At 45.8% G+C, this 19,162-nt stretch overlaps 1 protein-coding gene across 1 annotated transcript; it reads left to right on the top strand.

The window, feature by feature from the left end:
* The first annotated feature begins 8,087 nt into the window (after positions 1-8,087).
* si:ch211-194m7.8 (olfactomedin) lies at positions 8,088-11,971 on the top strand. Its single transcript, XM_061774135.1, has 5 exons — positions 8,088-8,243; positions 9,031-9,189; positions 9,343-9,555; positions 10,297-10,429; positions 10,533-11,971. The coding sequence occupies exons 1-5, from the start codon at positions 8,211-8,213 to the stop codon at positions 11,375-11,377; spliced, it is 1,383 nt and encodes a 460-aa protein (XP_061630119.1). The 5' UTR covers positions 8,088-8,210; the 3' UTR covers positions 11,378-11,971.
* Positions 11,972-19,162: the final 7,191 nt, after the last annotated feature.

Here is a 19,162-nt window from a genome sequence, read left to right as displayed (position 1 = left end):
GATTACATTTTTCAGTCTCACTGATTCTATTTCACGGCACGGTGGCCGACTGGTTAGAGCGTCAGCCTCACAGTTCTGAGGTGCGGGGTTCAATCCCCGTCCCCGCCTGTGTGGAGTTTGCATGTTCTCCCCGTGCCTGCGTGGGTTTTCTCCGGGCACTCCGGTTTCCTCCCACATCCCAAAAACATGCATTAATTGGTGACTCTAAATTGCCCGTAGGCATGACTGTGAGTGCGAATGGTTGTTTGTTTCTATGTGCCCTGCGATTGGCTGGCAACCAGTTCAGGGTGTACCCCGCCTCCTGCCCGATGACAGCTGGGATAGGCTCCAGCACGCCCGCGACCCTGGTGAGGAGAAGCGGCTCAGAAAATGGATGGATGGATGATTCTATTTCAGTCCTAATACTTTCCATTGCATCATCAATGGATACTGACAAGTTATCGAGAAACTTGTGAGAGACCTTCTTCAACAAAAGAGCCACCACCACCACCAGGTCCATTTGCTCTATTGGTACTACTGGTACTATGAAACCATCCATCCATCCATTTTCAACACCGCTTATCCTGGTTAGGGTCGCGGGGCGCTGGAGCCTTTCCCAGCTGCCTTCGGGCGAAAGGCGGACTACACCCTGAACTAGTCGCCAGTCAGTCGCATGGCACATACTAGGAACCCCTTATTCCTTAATAAATAAATAAGACCCCCTTTCTGCATTTATCCATGTTTCTGATACAAACTCATGGGGTTTGTTGCCTTGCTCAAGGAGACCTTGACAAGACAAAAGAGACTAGTATCACACAAACAACTAGTTGCAATTTCTTTTTGTCAACAGCGGTCTTAAACCCAGATTTTTATGGACGAAGCTACTGCTACCCCAATTATTAATACGACTGCAAATCTTCTTTTCCTTTGGGCTTGTCCCTTTAGGGGTCGCCACAGCGCGTCATCCTTTTCCATGTAAGCCTATCTCCTGCATCCTCCTCTCGAACACCAACTGCCCTCATTTCTTCCCTCACAACATCCATCAACCTTCTCTTTGGTCTTCCTGTAGCGCTCTTGCCTGGGAGCTCATCATCGTCATCATCCTTCTACCAATATAGTCATTCATTGCATCATTCATTCTCGCTGGCGTCTATATTGCGCCTCAAGCTAACACGAACGCCGCACTGCTAACGCTCGCCGAACAAGTCAACGAAATTGAAAAAAAAAACACCCGGACTCACCCCTCATTATTCTCAGGGACTTTAACAAAGCTAAACTCAACAACGAACTCCCTAAATACAAGCAGCACATCGACTGTCCTACCAGGGAAAATAACATTTTAGACCACTGCTATACTACCGTAAAAAACGCATACCATGTTATACCTCGTGCAGCCCTGGGCTCGTCTGACCACTGCTTAATTCACTTAATACCGACGTAAAGGCAAGAACTTAAATGCGTGAAGCCAACAGTGAAAACAGTGAAAAAGTGGACCAATGACGCCAAGATGTCAACTTCAAAGCTGTTTAGACTGCACAGATTGGAGTGTCTTTGAAAATTCAGCTGGCACCCTAGATGAATATACGGACACTGTCACATCCTATATCGGTTTCTGTGAAGATGTGTGTGTACCAACAAAGTCATTTCGCACTTTCAACAACAACAAGCCGTCGTTCACTGCCAGCTTCGCCAAGCTAAGGAGGACGCATATCAGAGCGGGGACAGGGACGTGTATAATCGCGCTAGAAACCTGCTGACTAACGAAATTAACAATGCAAAGAGGAACTATGCATCAAAGTTGGAAAAACAGTTTAGCGCAAACGTCTCTAAATCAGTCTGGCATGCATTCCAATCGCTGACTAATTACAAGCGACGATCCCCCCAAACTGAGAACAATAGCACACTAGCCAATGACTTGAATACCTTCTACTGGAGATTTGAAAAGGACACTTTCACACCCCACACCCATCCGGCCGCACCCCCCGACTACAATCACACCTCTGACTTCTGCGTTTACCATCCACGAACAGGATGTGAGACGCATCTTCAAACAACAAAATATTAACAAAGCGGCAGGCCCAGACCATGTGTGCCCATCCTGCCTCAAAGTCTGCGCGGACCAGCTCGCGCCAGTCTTCACTCAGATCTTAAATAGATCTCTGGAACTGTGCGAAGTACCATCTTGTTTCAATTCCAGTCCCAAAGAAACCTGCAATCTCGGGTCTAAATGACTACAGGCCTGTCGCCTTGACATCTGTGGTCATGAAGTCCTTTGAACGTCTCGTGCTGGACCACCTCAAGAGCGTCACAGGTCCCCTGCTGGACCCCCTGCAGTTTGCCTACCGAGCGAACAGGTCTGCGGATGATGCAGTCAACATGGGACTGCACTTCATCCTTGAACACCTCGACAGTGCAGGGACCTACGCGAGGATCCTGTTCGTGGACTTCAGCTCAGCGTTCAACACCATCATCCCTGAACTCCTTTCATCCAAGTTTCTCCAGCTCAGCGTCTCACCTGCCATCTGCCAATGGATTTACAGCTTCCTGACGAGCAGGTGAGGCTGGGAGAGACCACCTCATCCACATGCAGCATCAGCACTGGGGCGCCCGAAGGTTGTGTCCTCTCTCCGCTGCTCTTCTCTCTCTACACGAACGACTGCACCTCAGCGCACCCGGCTGTCAAACTCCTCAAGTTTGCAGATGACACCACTGTTATCGGCCTCATCACGGATGGTGATGAGTCTGCATATCGACAGGAAGTGGAGCAGCGTGACCTGTGGTGCGGCCGACACAACCTGGAGCTGAACACGCTCAAGACTGTAGAGATGATCGTGGACTTCAGGAGGCATCCTTCGCCACACGTTGTCCAGCTGCCTTGTGTCAACCGTCGAGAACTTCAAGTTCCTGGAAATTACAGTCTCTCAGGACCTGAAGTGGGCAACCAACATCAACTCCATCCTCAAAAAGGCCCAGCAGAGGATGTACTTCCTGCGGCTTCTGAAAAAGCACGGCCTGCCACGGGAGCTGCTGAGGCAGTTCTACACAGCAGTCCTGTGTTCTTCCATCACAGTCTGGTTTGGTGCTGCTAAAAAAAAGGACAAACTCCGACTGCAATCAAAACTGCTGAAAGGATTGTCGGTCACATTTCTGTGGGGCCAATTATATATTACTTGTTCACTCACTGTAGTAGTCTCGCCACACTGCACTATTTGCATATCTGTTGTTGACCAATACTAGCCACTCATGCCAGAGTAGCATCTGCTCCATTTGCACACTGACTGTGGAGTATCTGCAACATTTACACAATCAGCATTGTCCCAGATTATCGCGCTACTCGTCACTTTAAACTGCATACACTCCTTGAAGTCTCGGCGCCCTTTGCACAATGGTCATTGCACCGGACTATTGCTATATTAGTCATTCAAACTGCTCTAAGTGATAGAGGACTCTGCATCTTTGTACAATTGTCAAAAAAAAAAATGTACCAGCATTACCAGATAACTATTAACCCTTTATTGCTCAGTGACTGTTTTTTTGTCAATGTCTTTATGTCTCAAAGTGTTCTCTGTCAATTGACTGTCTGTTGTCGTACTAGAGCGGCTCCAACTACCGGAGACAAATTCCTTCTGTGTTTTTTGGACATAATTGGCAAATAAAGATGATTCTGATTCTGAACAATAGTCGACTAGCCGACAACTTCAACATCTTCTACTACAGATTTGAAAAGGACACTTTCACACAGTGGCCATCGAATCAGTCCTGTGTTCTTCCATCACAGTCTGGGTTGGTGGACTAACTCCGACTGCAACGGACAAAAACTCCTGAATAGCTTGTCAGTAACCCCCTACTTATCCTTGAGGACTTGCACGCTGCCAGAACTAAGACAAGAGCATGCAAAATCCTCTTGGACTGTCCACATCCTGGTCACTAGCTCTTCCAGCTCCTTCCCTCAGGTAGGCACTACAGAACAATGCAAACTAAAACTAGAAGACATTTCAACAGCTTCTTCCCTCTTACTATTAACTTCTTAAACAGTTAAATTACAATTCCATTGCAACAGTCTTGAGTTTGTTGTCACATTTCTGTCTGGCCAATTATACATTACTTGTGCACTCACTGTAGTAGTCTCGCTTCGCTGCATTATGTGCATATCTGTTGTTGACCAATACTGGCCACTCATGTGCCTGAGTAGTATCTGGAACATTTGCACAATCGACATTGTCCCAGATCATCGGACTACTAGTCACTTTAAACTGCATACATTTCTTGAAGTCTCTGCGGCCTTTGCACAATGGTCATTGCACCGGACTATTGCTCTATTAGTCATTCAAACTGCTCTAATTGCTAAAGGACTCTTCACCTTTTTGCACAACTGTCAAAAAAAATAATCAGAATCAGAATCATCTTTATTTGCCAAGTATGTCCAAAACACACAAGGAATTTGTCTCCGGTAGTTGGAGCCGCTCTAGTACAACAGACAGTCAATTTACAGAACACTTTGGAGACATAAAGACATTGACAAAAAACAATTGTGCAAAAAGATGCAGAGTCCTCTAGCACTTAGAGCAGTTCGAATGGCTAATATTGCAATAGTCCGGTGCAATGACCATTGTGAAAAGGGCGCTGAGACTTCAAGGAGTGTATGCGGTTTAAAGTGACGAGTAGTGCGATAATCTGGGACAATGGTTGTGCAAATGTTACAGATACTCCTCAATCAGTGTGCAAATGGAGCAGATGCTACTCTGGCATGAGTGGCCAGTATATGCAAATAGTGCAGCATGGCGAGACAACTACAGTGAGTGCACGATTAATACATAATTGGCCCCACAGAAATGTGACAACGAACTCAAGTCAAAAAATTGCCAGCTTGTTGTAATGGAATTATACGTTAGTTGTTTAAGAAGTTGATTGCAAGAGGGAAGAAGCTGTTGGAATGTATACTAGTTCTAGTTTGCATTGATCGGTAGCGCCTACCTGAGGGAAGGAGCTGGAAGAGCTGGTGACCGGGGTGCCGAGGGTCCGAGAGGATTTTGGACGCCCTTGTCTTAGTTCTGGCAGCGTGCAAGTCCTCAAGGGTGGGTAGGGGGGTACCGAAAATCCTTTCAGCAGTTTTGATTGTCCGTTGCAGTCGGAGTTTGTCCTTTTTTGTAGAAGCACCAAACCAGACTGTGATGGAAGAACACAGGACTGATTCGATGACCGCTGGGTAGAACTGTCTCAGCAGCTCCGGTGGCAGGACGTGCTTTCTCATAAGCCGCAGGAAGTACATCCTCTGCTGGGCCTTTTTGAGGACGGAGTTGATGTTGGTCGCCCACTTCAGGTCCTGAGAGATTGTAATTCCCAGGAACTTGAAGGTCTCGACGGTTGACACAAGGCAGCTGGACAACGTGTGGGGCAGCTGTGGCGAAGGATGCCTCCTGAAGTCCACGATCATCTCTACAGTCTTGAGCGTGTTCAGCTACAGGTTGTGTCGGCCGCACCACAGCTCCAGCCGCTCCGTTTCCTGTTGATATGCAGACTCGTCACCGTCCTTGATGAGGCCGATGACAGTGGTGTCATCTGCAAACTTCAGGAGTTTGACAGTCGGGTTCGCTGAGGTGCAGTCGTTCGTGTAGAGAGAGAAGAGCAGCGGAGAGAGGACACAACCTTGGGGCGCCCCAGTGCTGATGCTGCGTCTGGATGAGGTGGCCTCCCCCAGCCTGACCTACTGTGTCCTGCCCGTCAGAAAGCTGTAAATCCACTGGCAGATGGCAGGTGAGACGCTGAGCTGGAGAAGCTTGGATGAAAGGAGTTCAGGGATGATGGTGTTGAACGCTGAGCTGAAGTCCACAAACAGGATCCTCACGTAGGTCCCTGCACTGTCGAGGTGTTCTAGGATGAAGTGCAGTCCCATGTTGACTACATCATCCGCAGATCTGTTCGCTTGGTAGGCAAACTGCAGGGGGTCCAGCAGGGGACCTGTGACACTCTTGAGGTGGTCCAGCACGAGACGTTCACAGGACTTCATGACCACAAATGCGCAGACTTTGAGGCAGGATGGGGACACGTGGTCCGGGCCTGCCGCTTTGTTAATCTTTTGTTGTTTGAAGATGCGTCACACATCCTGTTCATGGATGGTTAACGCAGAGGTCAGAGGTGGGATTGTGGTCGCGGGTGCGGCCGGGTGGGTGTGTGGTGTGAAACTGTCCTTTTCAAATCTGCAGTAGAAGGTATTCAAGTCGTTGGCTAGTGTGCTATTGTTCTCAGCTTGGGGGGATTGTCGCTTGTAATTAGTCAGCGATTGGAATGCATGCCAGACTGATTTAGAGTCGTTTGCGCTAAACTTATTTTCCAACTTTGCTGCATAGATCCTCTTTGCAATGTTAATTTCTTTAGTCAGCTGGTTTCTAGCTCGATTATACAGGGCCCTGTCCCCGCTCTGATATGCGTCCTCCTTAGCTTGGCGAAGCTGCTTAAGTTTAGCAGTGAACCACGGCTTGTTGTTGTTGAATGTGCGAAATGATTTTGTTGGTACACAAACCTCTTCACAGAAACTGATATAGGATGTGACAGTGTCCGTATATTCATCCAGGCTGACAGCTGAATTTTCAAAGACACTCCCATCTGTGCAGTCTAAACAGCTTTGAAGTTCCATCTTGGCGTCATTGGTCCACTTTTTCACTGTTTTCACTGTAGGGTTCACACATTTAAGTTCTTGCCTGTACGTCGGTATTAAGTGAATTTAGCAGTGATCAGACGAGCCCAGGGCTGCACGAGGTATAGCACGGTATGCGTTTTTTACCATAGTGTAGCAGTGGTCTAAAGTATTATTTTCCCTGGTAGGACAGTCGATGTGCTGCTTGTATTTAGGGAGTTCGTGGTTGAGTTTAGCTTTGTTAAAGTCCCCGAGAATAATGAGGGGTGAGTCCGGGTGGTTTTTTACAATTTCGTTGACTTGTTCGGCGAGCGTTAGCAGTGCGGCGTTCGTGTTAGCTTGAGGCGGTATGTAGACTCCAGCCAGTATGTACGATGCGAACTCACGTGGCGAGTAGAATGGTTTACAGTTTAAAAACAGCGACTCCAAATGTGGGCTGCAGTGTGTGCTGAGCTCCGCGACGTCCGTACACCATTTTTCGTTGATATAGAGGCATATCCCGCCGCCCTTTGTTTTCCCCGATGATTCCATGTCGCGGTCCGCTCGATGAATGTGAAAGCCGGGAAGCATGACGGCGCCATCGGGTACAGCGTCGCAAAGCCAGGTGTCCGTGAAGCACATGGCCGCGGTAGGCGGCATCTTGGTTTATAATAATTCTACCGGCATTACCAGATTACTAGCAACCTTTAATTGCTCAGTGACTGTTTTTCTCGATGTCTTTATGTCTCCAAAGTGTTCTCTGTCAATTGACTGTCTGTTGTCGTACTAGAGCAGCTCCAACTACCGGAGACAAATTCCTTGTGTGTTTTTGACATACTTGACAAAATAAAGATTATTCTGATTCTGATTCTGAAAATATCAATTTACTTTTTTACATAAGTATATTTATTAGTGTATACTTTTATACTTTTACTTAAGGGAGTGTCGGCACTACTTTTACTTCTACCAGAGTATTTTTTTTTTAAGTATCAGTACCTTTACTTAAGTACTGAATACCAGTAATTTTCACACCTCTGTACATTAAATAGGCTCAGAGAAGTGTTTATTATTTAAAATGGTAATTATTTAACCGTTAGGTCTTAAAAGAAAGTGTGTAAGTGATTCAAGACAGCTGCCTCATTATCGCCAGGTTACTGTTTCATGACACCGTGAGGAGCCATAGCAGCAACACAGTAATAACAGCGTGTAGCAAATTGATTTGTATTAAATTAATAAGTTTATTAAATTAAACAAACTTAGTTGCAGCAGCAACACAAATGTGCCTTTACTCATCACTCTTTATTAGATATAATGTTGTTGTTCGAAAAACAGGGCCATCTGCTGTCCCCCACCATGGGAACTTTGTGTTCTTTCCCAAATTATGAACGTTTATGAAGATATTGGTTGCCCAACTATGATTCAATTCGGTACTTTTCCTTTTTCTAGTTTCACATCTCTTTTTTTGTTTCCTGACTCAGTGGGAATAAGAAGTGAGTTCTGCAACTTATAACCAGGTTTGTCATGAAGTGCACACGAGAAATGTGGGAGGAAGTGTAGTCGGATCATAGTAACAGTTCAACTCAGTGTCAGTGTACTCTTCATTATTTCATCCCTCGACATGCTGCTTTTGCTACTCCTGCTGGCATCCACAGTGAGTAACATATGTTCCGTGCTGCATAACTTAAGTATCTGCAATCATTTTAATTGTACCACTTTTTAATCTTTTTTTAGCTGCTAAAATGTGTGAATGTAAAAGTTCAAATATTAAAAAAAAACAATATTGTGTAAATTCTGTGATACAAGACTTGGCGCGCATTATATTGTGAATCAAAAACATTTATTTTTCACAATGCTAGATAGTCTTCAATGAACCTAACATAGAGTGTATGTATTTGCATTTTGGGAGGTAGTTGGATTACCTAAGGAGAACCCACAATCATTGGGAGAACATTTAAACTCCACATATGCCAGAGTTAACATAGATTTTCTGAGTATATAATGATAGCATTGCCATCTCGCACTACACTGAATTAGTACAGGAAAGTTAAGATACAGAACCCCCATCATAATAATACATCAAAATAAGTTTATAGTATGGACCTTAAAAGAGAAATGCACTGTATAAATGCAGGCCCTAACTACTGACCATCACCAGAAGTTTATAACAAACAGTAGCTGCCCAATCAGACGAAACACACAATGCAGTAATGTTATCTGTAGCAATGTTTTTTGGGAGCATTTTGCATAACGTAACTAAAAACTGATATGATATGCAGTCATGTATTAACCAGTGTTATAGTCTTCAGTGTGATAGTCTTTGTTTCTTTGGCTTAGTAATGGTATTTTTCAGCATTCTCGTGCAATTTTTATCTGTTGTTGTTGTTTTTTAAGAGAGCAAACCCTTTGTCCAACATCTCTTACTTTATGTTTGATGGCAGGGTAACTGCCAGGTCCAGCATGTGTCGGGTCAGATGAAAAATAACTCATGTGTATGTGAGGTGAACACCAACATGTGGTTGTTCCCTGCTGAGAAGTATGAGGCCACACTGCTACAAGTTGAATCTTGCGAGGATTCCTTAAAAAGGCTACAAGAACAGGTAAGTTTAAACCATATTTCGTCTGTCAGACAGACTACCTTTAGTTGAAGCACATTTGCAATGTTCACTAACGTTTTTTTGGAATGTTTACGATGCATACTTGATTTGCCACTTCATCCACAGTCAGTTATCAATAGTTTTCTTTTCCATTAGGTGCAACTGTCAAACAAGCGTCTCCCTGAGATCCATACAGTGGTTGATAACATAACACAGCGGCTGGAGCCTTACCAGTACCTAAATTATAAGGGCCTATATTCTCCTTTGTCTCTGCGGCAGCTGGGTGAAGAACTCAGCAAGCTGGAGACCGACATTAATAGCATCTCTGTTCAAGTGAACAACGCCGAAACAACAAAACTCTCAAAAGAGGTATACCAGACCATGTAGCAACCAATCACAAATGTCAGAAAATGTTATCCAAAAGACTGGAGCACAAGAACAGTACACACCATGCATAACAACTTATATATATATTCAGCTTTCAGGTGAAATTTCAGGATGAGGCTAAAATCCATTTTTACCTTTACAGGTGAACTGAAATTGACCTTCTCCAAAGTTTTGAATGCACATGTCCAACTTTTCAGCATTTTAGTACATTTGCATAAAGGAATTCCAAATAGGTTTTTGATCCATGAATTGACCAATACATTTAATGGTGCAACTAGAATTGGTATTTAAACAGTCCTCTTTATCATGCTGTTCACATTTTGACATAATGAAACCAAGACTACTAACAAATGATCAACAGTGCGTTATCATTGTGAGGCTTCAGACAGGATGTTCTCATAGGGATCTGAGAGTGTCACAGTGTCATCAGCAAGTTGCACCAGAGACACAGCGAGACTGCAAGACTCACAGAAAACACAGAAGTGGACGTTGTGAAAAACCTGTTGTGAATTTTGCCGTTTAGCTCTTTGTTAAAGAGCAGCAATTTATGGAAAATGTACTGAAACACTGACCAGTTGGAAATGTGGATTCAAGTTTAGAGAATGTCAAGTTTAGTTTCAGCCTGCAATTTGACTCAAAAAGTGACACAAAACCAAAAGCCAAATATCCCCACCTGTTTTTGAGTAGTATATACTCGATTATTGAACCTTAGTGTCACCATAGGTCCACAAACTGCGAAGAGATGTTGACATGATGCATATGGCGAACTCAATCAACATGAAGACTGTAAAAGAGAAACTCCGCTACCTGAAAAACAGTGTTGAATCATGCTTGTCAATCCCCAGAGACTTCACAGGTATTTTTCTTCTTTATTGTGATGTTATATGGATACAAATCATTCTTGTGTAATAGTGTGATGTTTAATTTTAGATTCATCACATTTCCTTGAATGTTTCCAGGTCAACAAAGGTATTGCCTTAAAGGCCTCATCACCAATATCAGCTCACCAGTCACAACTAAAATCAGTCCATACGGTAAAAACATCATCGCTGGGTCATGGGGCCAACAAGCCCTAATGGACAGCGAGGGCCTGAAAAACAGCTTCTGGATTCAACCTTTGGTCAACAGCCACATCTCAGGCAATGTCCTGAGAATGTATCAATCTTACGAAGACTTCATGGCCTCTGCTAACCACAATGATGTTGTCGTGGCTCCATCCACCATCCACACCAATGCCGTCGAAGGCCCCAGTGCTGTCTTGTATGGAGAGGCTCTGTACTATCACTGCTACGGCTCTGCAGATATTTGTCGCTATGATATAAACAACAAAGCTGTCACCAGGGTTGAACTACCCCGAATTGGGAAGGATTACAGAAAGTTCCCTTATTGTTACTTTGACTGTCAGGCCAATAGTGATGTGGATGTGGAGGTAGATGAGACAGGGCTATGGGCCATATATGCCACTGTTGCTAGCCATGGTAATATAGTGGTAAGCAAAATATTGTGGGATAATGAAGCCGAAACGCTCAATGTCACACAGACGTGGGAAACGAGGCTGTTTAAGAAGGCAGCAACCAATGCTTTCATGGTGTGTGGTGTGTTGTATGCTACTCGCTTTTTGGATGATTACAATGAAGAGGTGTTCTATGCCTTTGATACAGCAACAGGCAAAGAGGACAACACACTTGCGCTGCAGCTGGAGAAGATCGGTAAAGGAGTTGCCAGTCTGAGTTACAATCCAATCAACAGGCAGCTCTACATGTTCAACGATGGTTATCTTCTAGCCTACAAAGCTCAGTTTTAAAACAGAATATAAACCTAAAACAGTACTACAACAATATGGAACATACATCAAACACATATTCATCATGATGGTTGCCATCAGAGAGCTGTTTGTAAACTGTATACAGGGGTTCCTCTCAGTTACAGAGTAAACTCCAATTTCCGAATGTGCCATAGTCTATCACTAACATACGCTATCACAGTGGTAAAATCATGATTACAGTCAATGTTTGTTTGAAAAACATTCAAATTCAAAATGACAACTGCAGCAGTATCTGAATGTGCATTCTTGTGCCCTGTGACGATGTTTTCTTAACCTTGAAATATCGTATATCAGGACCATCGTAGACAGTAAAAATGTCTTCTCCAGAATATAATATTGTGGAATCGCTGTTGCATTTTTATGAATAAGTATAAAATTAACTTTTTTTTTTTCCTAAATGTGTTTTGTTACTACTTTTGAAAGTCATTTATCATTGTTTAAAGGTGCATATATATGCACTATATCTATGGTAGTTACTAAAATTCAGAGATCAACATGCATGTGACAAATTATATATACAAAAGCTAATTGCCTAATGAATAATAAATTGCAGTCTGAGTTGTATGTTTTTAACCTTCAGTTGCCTTTCTTGGTGGCTCAGTTAGCAGACTTTTCTGTTTTTTGGTTTCAACGTGTGAACTTAGACTAAACTTCACCGAAGGACAGAAAGGCATAATGGTCTCGAGGGGAATTTCCGGGTCTGAGGAAGCATTTTCGTCGGGTAGAAGCAAAGAATACGTCGAGACACAGGCATTTGGGCTAAATCAGGTTTATTGAACAAGCCTTTGTGTCAAAACAGCTGTTTTCAAATCCCGCGTGAAATTCTCAGTCATAAAGTTATAAACTCTTGCATCTGTGGGCATATTCTTAAGTACCGCCCCTAAACCTGATTGGTTCACTCACCTCCCAGACTCTGGGGAGGGTAGTGGGTGCTGGCGGGAATGTGCTTGGGTGCCCGGGGTCGGTGCTGCGGGTCTGTGTGGGGTGGCCCTCTTCTTCGGTGGTTGTCCGGCCTAATGGGCCCGTCCTGCAGGATCCATGCCTCTTAATCAGTCACTTAGCACACGCCACACACGCACCATTCACTGTATATATTTTTCTCACGAATCACATCTGGGCACATACACATATCAAAGGGTTCCCAGGGGACTGGTATGGGATCGGGAGAGTGTCGGATCGGGTTTCAGCACGTCTGTGCTGTTTCCCGGTCCGTGCACCCTGCCCCTCCGCCCTGCTTGCCCCCCTGGATTTTAAATGCATCGCACACACTCCCCATGTTTTAATGCACCACATACTCCCATCTCTGGGGGGGTGCTAGGTCGTGGGTGCGGGGGTGGTGTTGGCTGGTAGGCAGTAGTGCCTGGCAGCCCTGCCCCCACCCACTCGGCTCACTGACCTCTCCAGATTTTAATGCACCACACCACTTGGGGGTGGGGGGTTGCTCACTGATACATGGGGTAGGGCAAATGGCTGCCAGTCGGGGACCTGGCAGACATAGTAACAGGGGAGGAGGTGGGTCTCACTTACTTGCATGGCGGTGCTCCAGAGGCTGGATGACTGCTTGGTGTTGGGGCTGACCTCTCATGGCCCGCGGGTGCTCCTTGGGTTGCCCCCCCCCCCCCCCCCCCTTATTGTTCCCTTGTCGGGTGCCCCTATCCGCCCTCCTTTCCAACAAACAAGGGACACTCTCCTGCCCTCAGGCTGGGTGGGGACTGGCTGCATCGCGGGCCCTGCAGGTTGGGGTGAGCGTCTGGCTCTCCTGGGGGTGGAGGGGGTGGCGGGGCGTATGGGGTGGGGTGGTTGGGGTGGGGGGGTGTCTGGGGGGTGGCAGCTGCGGCCCCCACCGGGTGGCCAGTTGTTGGGGCGCCTCGGTGGGGCCGGCAGACAACCCTGCGTCCCTCGGTGTGGGACATGTCATGTCCGCCGGGCTGCTCTCGGGTGGACTCCTGGGCCTGATCCCGCCCCTCGATTGATTGGATGGGGTCCTCAGCCTGCGCTGTGCGGCCACAGCAATTAGAGGACACTTCTGTCTGTCTTTGTGGATGTAAAACGGTGTCAATTCACTTGCATGTATCCGCAGGCACACACCCCTATGATTCTTTCACTGGGTGTGGGGTCACGCACTTACGACAAATAACTGAATGAATATGCAAATGGCTTGTTTATCACCTCACTTATACTCTCATCTTGTAGACTTTTATAATTTACATAATTAATGCCACCACACTTCAGTTGTACAGCCGGGTTTACGACCCTTTTCCTGCATGCTTCTTCTCCTGTCCTTGTCCTGTTCTATCTTGTCCTGTCCTTCCCTCACAGAGTGTAGCACTACAGCCCGATGCAACACTCATATTTAATGTTTCATTGTTGTAGATAATGTAATGATTTACTTCTCTCATCCTGTTCCCAATTAGTGCTTTGTCTTTTGCCTTTGTTTCTCTCTCCCTTCTAGAAACTTTGTTCTATTCGACTGATCAAGTCTGATTCTTAATAAACCTCAATTATAATACTAAGAGACCACAGCAGAAGCTTAAAAATGCCACTGTGACACAGTAAATCTGTTCCGGCATAAAAGGGATACCGATTTTCTATTCTGCTTGACCTAACAGCCGAACAGGAAAAAAAACACAAAAAAAACAAAGGTTCACTCAGTGGGTTTTAATAGTAAAGCTACACCCACTTATCTATAGTTGGTTTCACTTTTGTCCACAAGGTGGCTCTCTGTCATTAAATCAACCATACGCCCTGCCTTTTATGGTGCCTCAAAGTCTGTAATCTGTCTGTCTGTCTGCAAATTTGGAGTTTAAACCTCCCCCTGTACGAAATGGTAATCTCTCCTTTTGATACTACCATGGCAGTCCCTGTTTATGGCTTCGACCAAGAGGACCCAGAGCACGTATTGTCCTGTAAACAGCAGGGGGGGGGCCCGCTAGATAAGCAATTGGTCCCAAGAATGCAATTGCCTTCCTTGAAGTAGATAGTTCAAAGAGAAGATAGTTGAAGCACTACATGCATTCTGCTGTACTGTGAAAATGTCTAAATAAGGTGCTATTAAAAATACACTAGTCTTTTTTCTGCTTTAAGCACAAACACGTATGATGACCAACAAGCACATAAAGTATTTGGTGTCTAAATATATAATAGTGTGACATCATCAGTTGACTTATATGTAATGCTATCTTTTAATTGGAAGATTGCTGGTTGCTGGAGTAAAATGCCCAGTTTCTTCCTACAGTAGTCCTCCTTACAATTTGAATTTACCATTGTGGGAATGTAAGAGATTCATTCATCTGGTCACCAATCAGTTGCAAGGTGGTGTAAAAGACATTAATGAATTATAGCCATTTATATACTGATTTAGTTGAGAACATAATAACCAATCGTCTCGGTGTTAATGCCACTGTGCAAGTTAGCTCACCAGCCCGCTAGCTGGCTCGCGAACCGGCGGCGGGATTGTCTGGTTCGCCGCCACCTCGGTGTGTCAGTGTGTCATATGCTTAGGTGTGTAGTAACGCGTTACATTTACTCCATTAAATTTACTTAAGTGACATTTTGGACAAATTGTAATTGTCAGAGTAGTTTCAATGCACCATAATTTTTACTTTTACTTGAGTATTTCTGTTAATAAGAATCGATACTTTTACTCCGTTACAATGATCAACATGCTGCTCGCTACTTTTATTTATCCATTACTGTGTACGCAATCTGTTTTTAGGTTGAATGATCGATTCCGCAGAGGGCACCGTTGCGCCAGTCCAACATTACCACTCGTGTCATTTGACTACAATTCACCAATCAGACAGAGCAAGGCAGCCACATAACCGCACATGAAGCCTTTGTCGGCCAATCAAAGTCACCAATTATGGGATGGGGTGGCTTGGGGGCGGGGGCGGGGAGGTGGACATCCCTCGCGAATGTTTACTTTACAGACTAGAAAAAACAACAGCTTTATGATGTCTTGTGTCTGGCCAAACATGGATATTTCATCCCACTTCTAACTTGAAAAAACACCTTGCGGTAAGTTGCAGATGTTTCTGTTGTTATTTTGGAGTGCATCTTGGCAACAATACCCCGATTTTATGGTCACCAAAGCATTCCTGGACCGAATGACGCCCGATGCAACGGCAACCGATAGTCAACGTGGGATGGGGTTTGATGTTCTTCCAAAAGAAATTAGGTCAGTAGTCTGTACAGGCACCATATGCGATGCCCGTCAAGAGAAGAATTGGGCTACTTAACTGTTTTACCACCAGTGTGTGCTGCTAGCCTGAATAATAAGAGCGAAGCGATAGACATGAGAAAGCAGAAATACTAAAGTATCCTCATGTAGCCTACTGTTGTTCATTTCTCAGTGTGAATATGTTGTTGATAACAAGCAGTCTATAAATGTACTGAAAAAGTACACTAGAGGGCAATGTAAGCCACCATTGAGGTCTCCAACGTGGACAGCTGTTTCATCCATCCATCCATCCATCCATTTTCTTCACCGCTTATCCTCACGAGGTTCACGGGCTGCTGGAGCCTATCCCAGCTATCTTCGCGTGGGAGGCGGGGTACACCCTGAACCAGTCGCCAGCCAATCGCAGGGCACATAAAAATAAACAACCATTCACACTCACATTCACACCTACGGGCAATTCAGAGTCTTCAATCAACCTACCACGCATGTTTTTGGGATGTGGGAGGAAACCGGAGTGCCCGGAGAAAACCCACCCAGCCACGGGGAGAACATGCAAACTCCACAAAGGCGGGGCCGCGATTTGAACCCCGACCCCCCAGAACTGTGAGGCAGATGTGCTAACCAGTCGCCCACCATGCCGGCCAGCTGTTTCATTTTCTTTTTTATTTTCTTTTATTTTTTTCGAGTTTCTGGCTGCTGCTCAGATACGCCCAAATCTCTGCTCTCATAATGACACAGCAACTCCCTGCACTGTTACAGAAACTCAAACAGCAATCGTCTGGCTAAGAACAGAACATAATGAGCTACTCTTTACTCTATGTGTGGTTCTGCTGATTTGATGTTTCTTTGAATGGAAGAAGGGTTAGGGCAGGGGTGGGCAAACGTTTTGGCTCAGGGGCCACATTGACTTTTAAAATTTGACTGGCAGGCCAAGCCAGGACCAGAGGCTTACATCCATCCATCCATTTTCTGAGCCGCTTCTCCTCACTAGGGTCGCGGGCGTGCTGGAGCTTATCCCAGCTGTCATCGGGCAGGAGGCAGGGTACACCCTGAACTGGTTGCCAGCCAATCGCAGAGCACATAGGAACAAACAACCATTCGCACTCACAGTCATGCCTACGGGCAATTTAGAGTCTCCAATTCATGCATGTTTTTGGGATGTGGGAGGAAACCGGAGTACCCGGAGAAAACCCACGCAGGCACGGGGAGAACATACAAACTCCACACAGGCGGGGCCGGGGATTGAACCCGGGTCCTCAGAACTGTGAGGCTGACGCTCTAACCAGTCGGCCACCGTGCCGCCCAGAGGCTAACATATAAAAAAAATTGTTAATACTTATATTTACTTTTAATGGGAACAAGTGTTGTTTTGTTGATCTCCTTTTTTGCCAGTGCATCAAAGTGTGGTGTTGTGGCAATTCTCAGAACACATCTGAGGTGTTCATCACTCAGCCAGGATCTGTAGGATGTTTTGTTGGTGTTCATCACACTAAAAGTCTGTTCACACACATATGTAGAGCCAAACACCACCACATCCTCTGCACTATACCTCCATCCATTTTCTGAGCCGCTTCTCCTCACTAGGGTCGCGGGCGTGCTGGAGCCTATCCCAGCTATCATCGGGCAGGAGGCGGGGTACACCCTGAACTGGTTGCCAGCCAATCGCAGGGCACATAGAAACAAAGAACCATTCGCACTCACAGTTATGCCTACGGGCAATTTAGAGTCTCCAATTAATGCATGTTTTTTGGGATGTGGGAGGAAACCGGAGTGCCCGGAGAAAACCCACGCAGGCACGGGGAGAACATGCAAACTCCACACAGGCGGGGACGGGGATTGAACCCCGCACCTCAGAACTGTGAGGCTGACGCTCTAACCAGTCGGCCACCGTGCCGCCCCTCTGCACTATCTTCCAGATTTTTGGAAATTTGTCTGTGCTTAATGAAGCATAAAACTCATCCAGTTTGAGTTGAATGTCTCTTTTAAGACAGTATCACATTGGAGATCAATCAGTTCCATCTGCAGCTCCCGTGGCGCAGTTTCAAGGTATTGTGTGACTGAATCTTGGTTGGCACTTTGTCAGATAAAGGTGTTTTGCTGAGCCTGCAAACTTGATTTTAACCGCTGAGCCGTAGCCATCAGTTCCTGCGTTGATTGGCTGTTAGCATAATCAGCATGCTTGGTAGAAAAGTGACGGCTGATGTTACAGTATATTCCTCTAAAGCCGCAATGGTTTCTTTACAAATTAGACATACAGCCATTGACCGGACTTCAGTGAAAAACTATTTAGTTGTCCATCCTATATTAAACAGTCGGGACTCACTGTCGACCTTTCTTTTCTTTGGCCCACTCATGGTTGAAGAAGGGTTCAGAGCAGTAGCAAAGTAAAAATAGAACAGGTAAAGTCAAGTCAATGTATCACTGTACCTGCTGCGCTACCTAGTGGAACCACTGGGCATTACAGGACAACCTGGTGGCACCACTGGACATTATAGGACAAGATCAAATGAATGTCGTCATAATTTTGATATGATTTGGGCTGTTCTGTACCAATCTTTGGTGGGCCGGATTGAAATGATCAACGGGCCCGTGGGCCATAGTTTGCCCACCCCTGGGCTGGCGTGTGCACTAATGTGATACTGGTAATATTTTGCATTTTGAAATCCTCTAATCTCATCTTTCATCCAGGTGTTCCTGCTAAATTGTAGGTATAAAAAGAGTTGAAAAAATTATTCACAATGTGATGAAAATAGTGGGGCCTTGGCGTTACGAACGACCTGGTTCAAGAACAAATCAGGTTATGCACAAAAATGGAAAATGGAAAGTGGGAAGAGCAAAAAAAGGTGTACGGCCGAATTATCAGTGTACACGTCACCTCCGCCTTTGGGTGGGGGGACAGGTCCTGACTGTTGTTTGTGCCTATGCACCAAACAGCAGTTCAGAGTACCCACCCTTTTTGGAGTCCTTGGAGGGGGTGCTGGAGAGCACTCCCGCTGGGGACTCAATCGTTCTGCTGGGGGACTTCAATGCTCACGAGGGCAATGACAGTGAGACCTGGAAGGGCGCGATTGGGAGGAACGGCCCCCCAATCATAACCCGAGCGGTGTTCTGTTATTGGACTTCTGTGCTCATCACGACTTGTCCATAACGGACACCATGTTCAAGCATAAGGGTGTCCACACGTGCACTTGGCACCAGGACACCCTAGGTCGCAGTTTGATGATCGACTTTGTGGTCGTGTCATCGGACTTGCGGCCGCATGTCTTGGACACTCGGGTGAAGAGAGGGACGGAGCTGTCAACTGATCACCACCTGATGGTGAATTGGCTCCAATGATGGGGGAAGATGCCGGTCCGACGTGGCAGGCCCAAACGTATTGTGAGAGTCTGCTGGAAACGTCTGGCGGAATCCCCTGTCAGAAGGAGTTTCAACTCCCACCTCCAACAGAACTTTGCTCATGTTCCGGGGGAGACGGGGGACATCGACCATGTTCCGCTCCTCCATTGCGGAGGCGGCCGACCGGAGCTGTGGCCGTAAGGTGGTGGCGCCAATCCCCGAACCTGTTGGTGGACACCAACAGTGAG

The sequence above is a fragment of the Phyllopteryx taeniolatus genome, chromosome 5, assembly GCF_024500385.1.
Source record: "Phyllopteryx taeniolatus isolate TA_2022b chromosome 5, UOR_Ptae_1.2, whole genome shotgun sequence".
NCBI lineage: Eukaryota > Metazoa > Chordata > Actinopteri > Syngnathiformes > Syngnathidae > Phyllopteryx > Phyllopteryx taeniolatus.
This window is presented reverse-complemented; position numbering and strand designations above follow the sequence as displayed.

What these genes read in the sequence shown, in the direction of transcription:
- si:ch211-194m7.8 (XM_061774135.1), top strand. Translation starts at nt 8,211, where the DNA reads ATGCTGCTTTTGCTACTCCTGCTGGCATCCACA. An exon ending in TAAAAAGGCTACAAGAACAG is followed by an intron (nt 9,190 to 9,342) that starts GTAAGTTTAAAC and finishes CTTTTCCATTAG; the next exon opens with GTGCAACTGTCAAACAAGCG. An exon ending in CAACAAAACTCTCAAAAGAG is followed by an intron (nt 9,556 to 10,296) that starts GTATACCAGACC and finishes GTGTCACCATAG; the next exon opens with GTCCACAAACTGCGAAGAGA.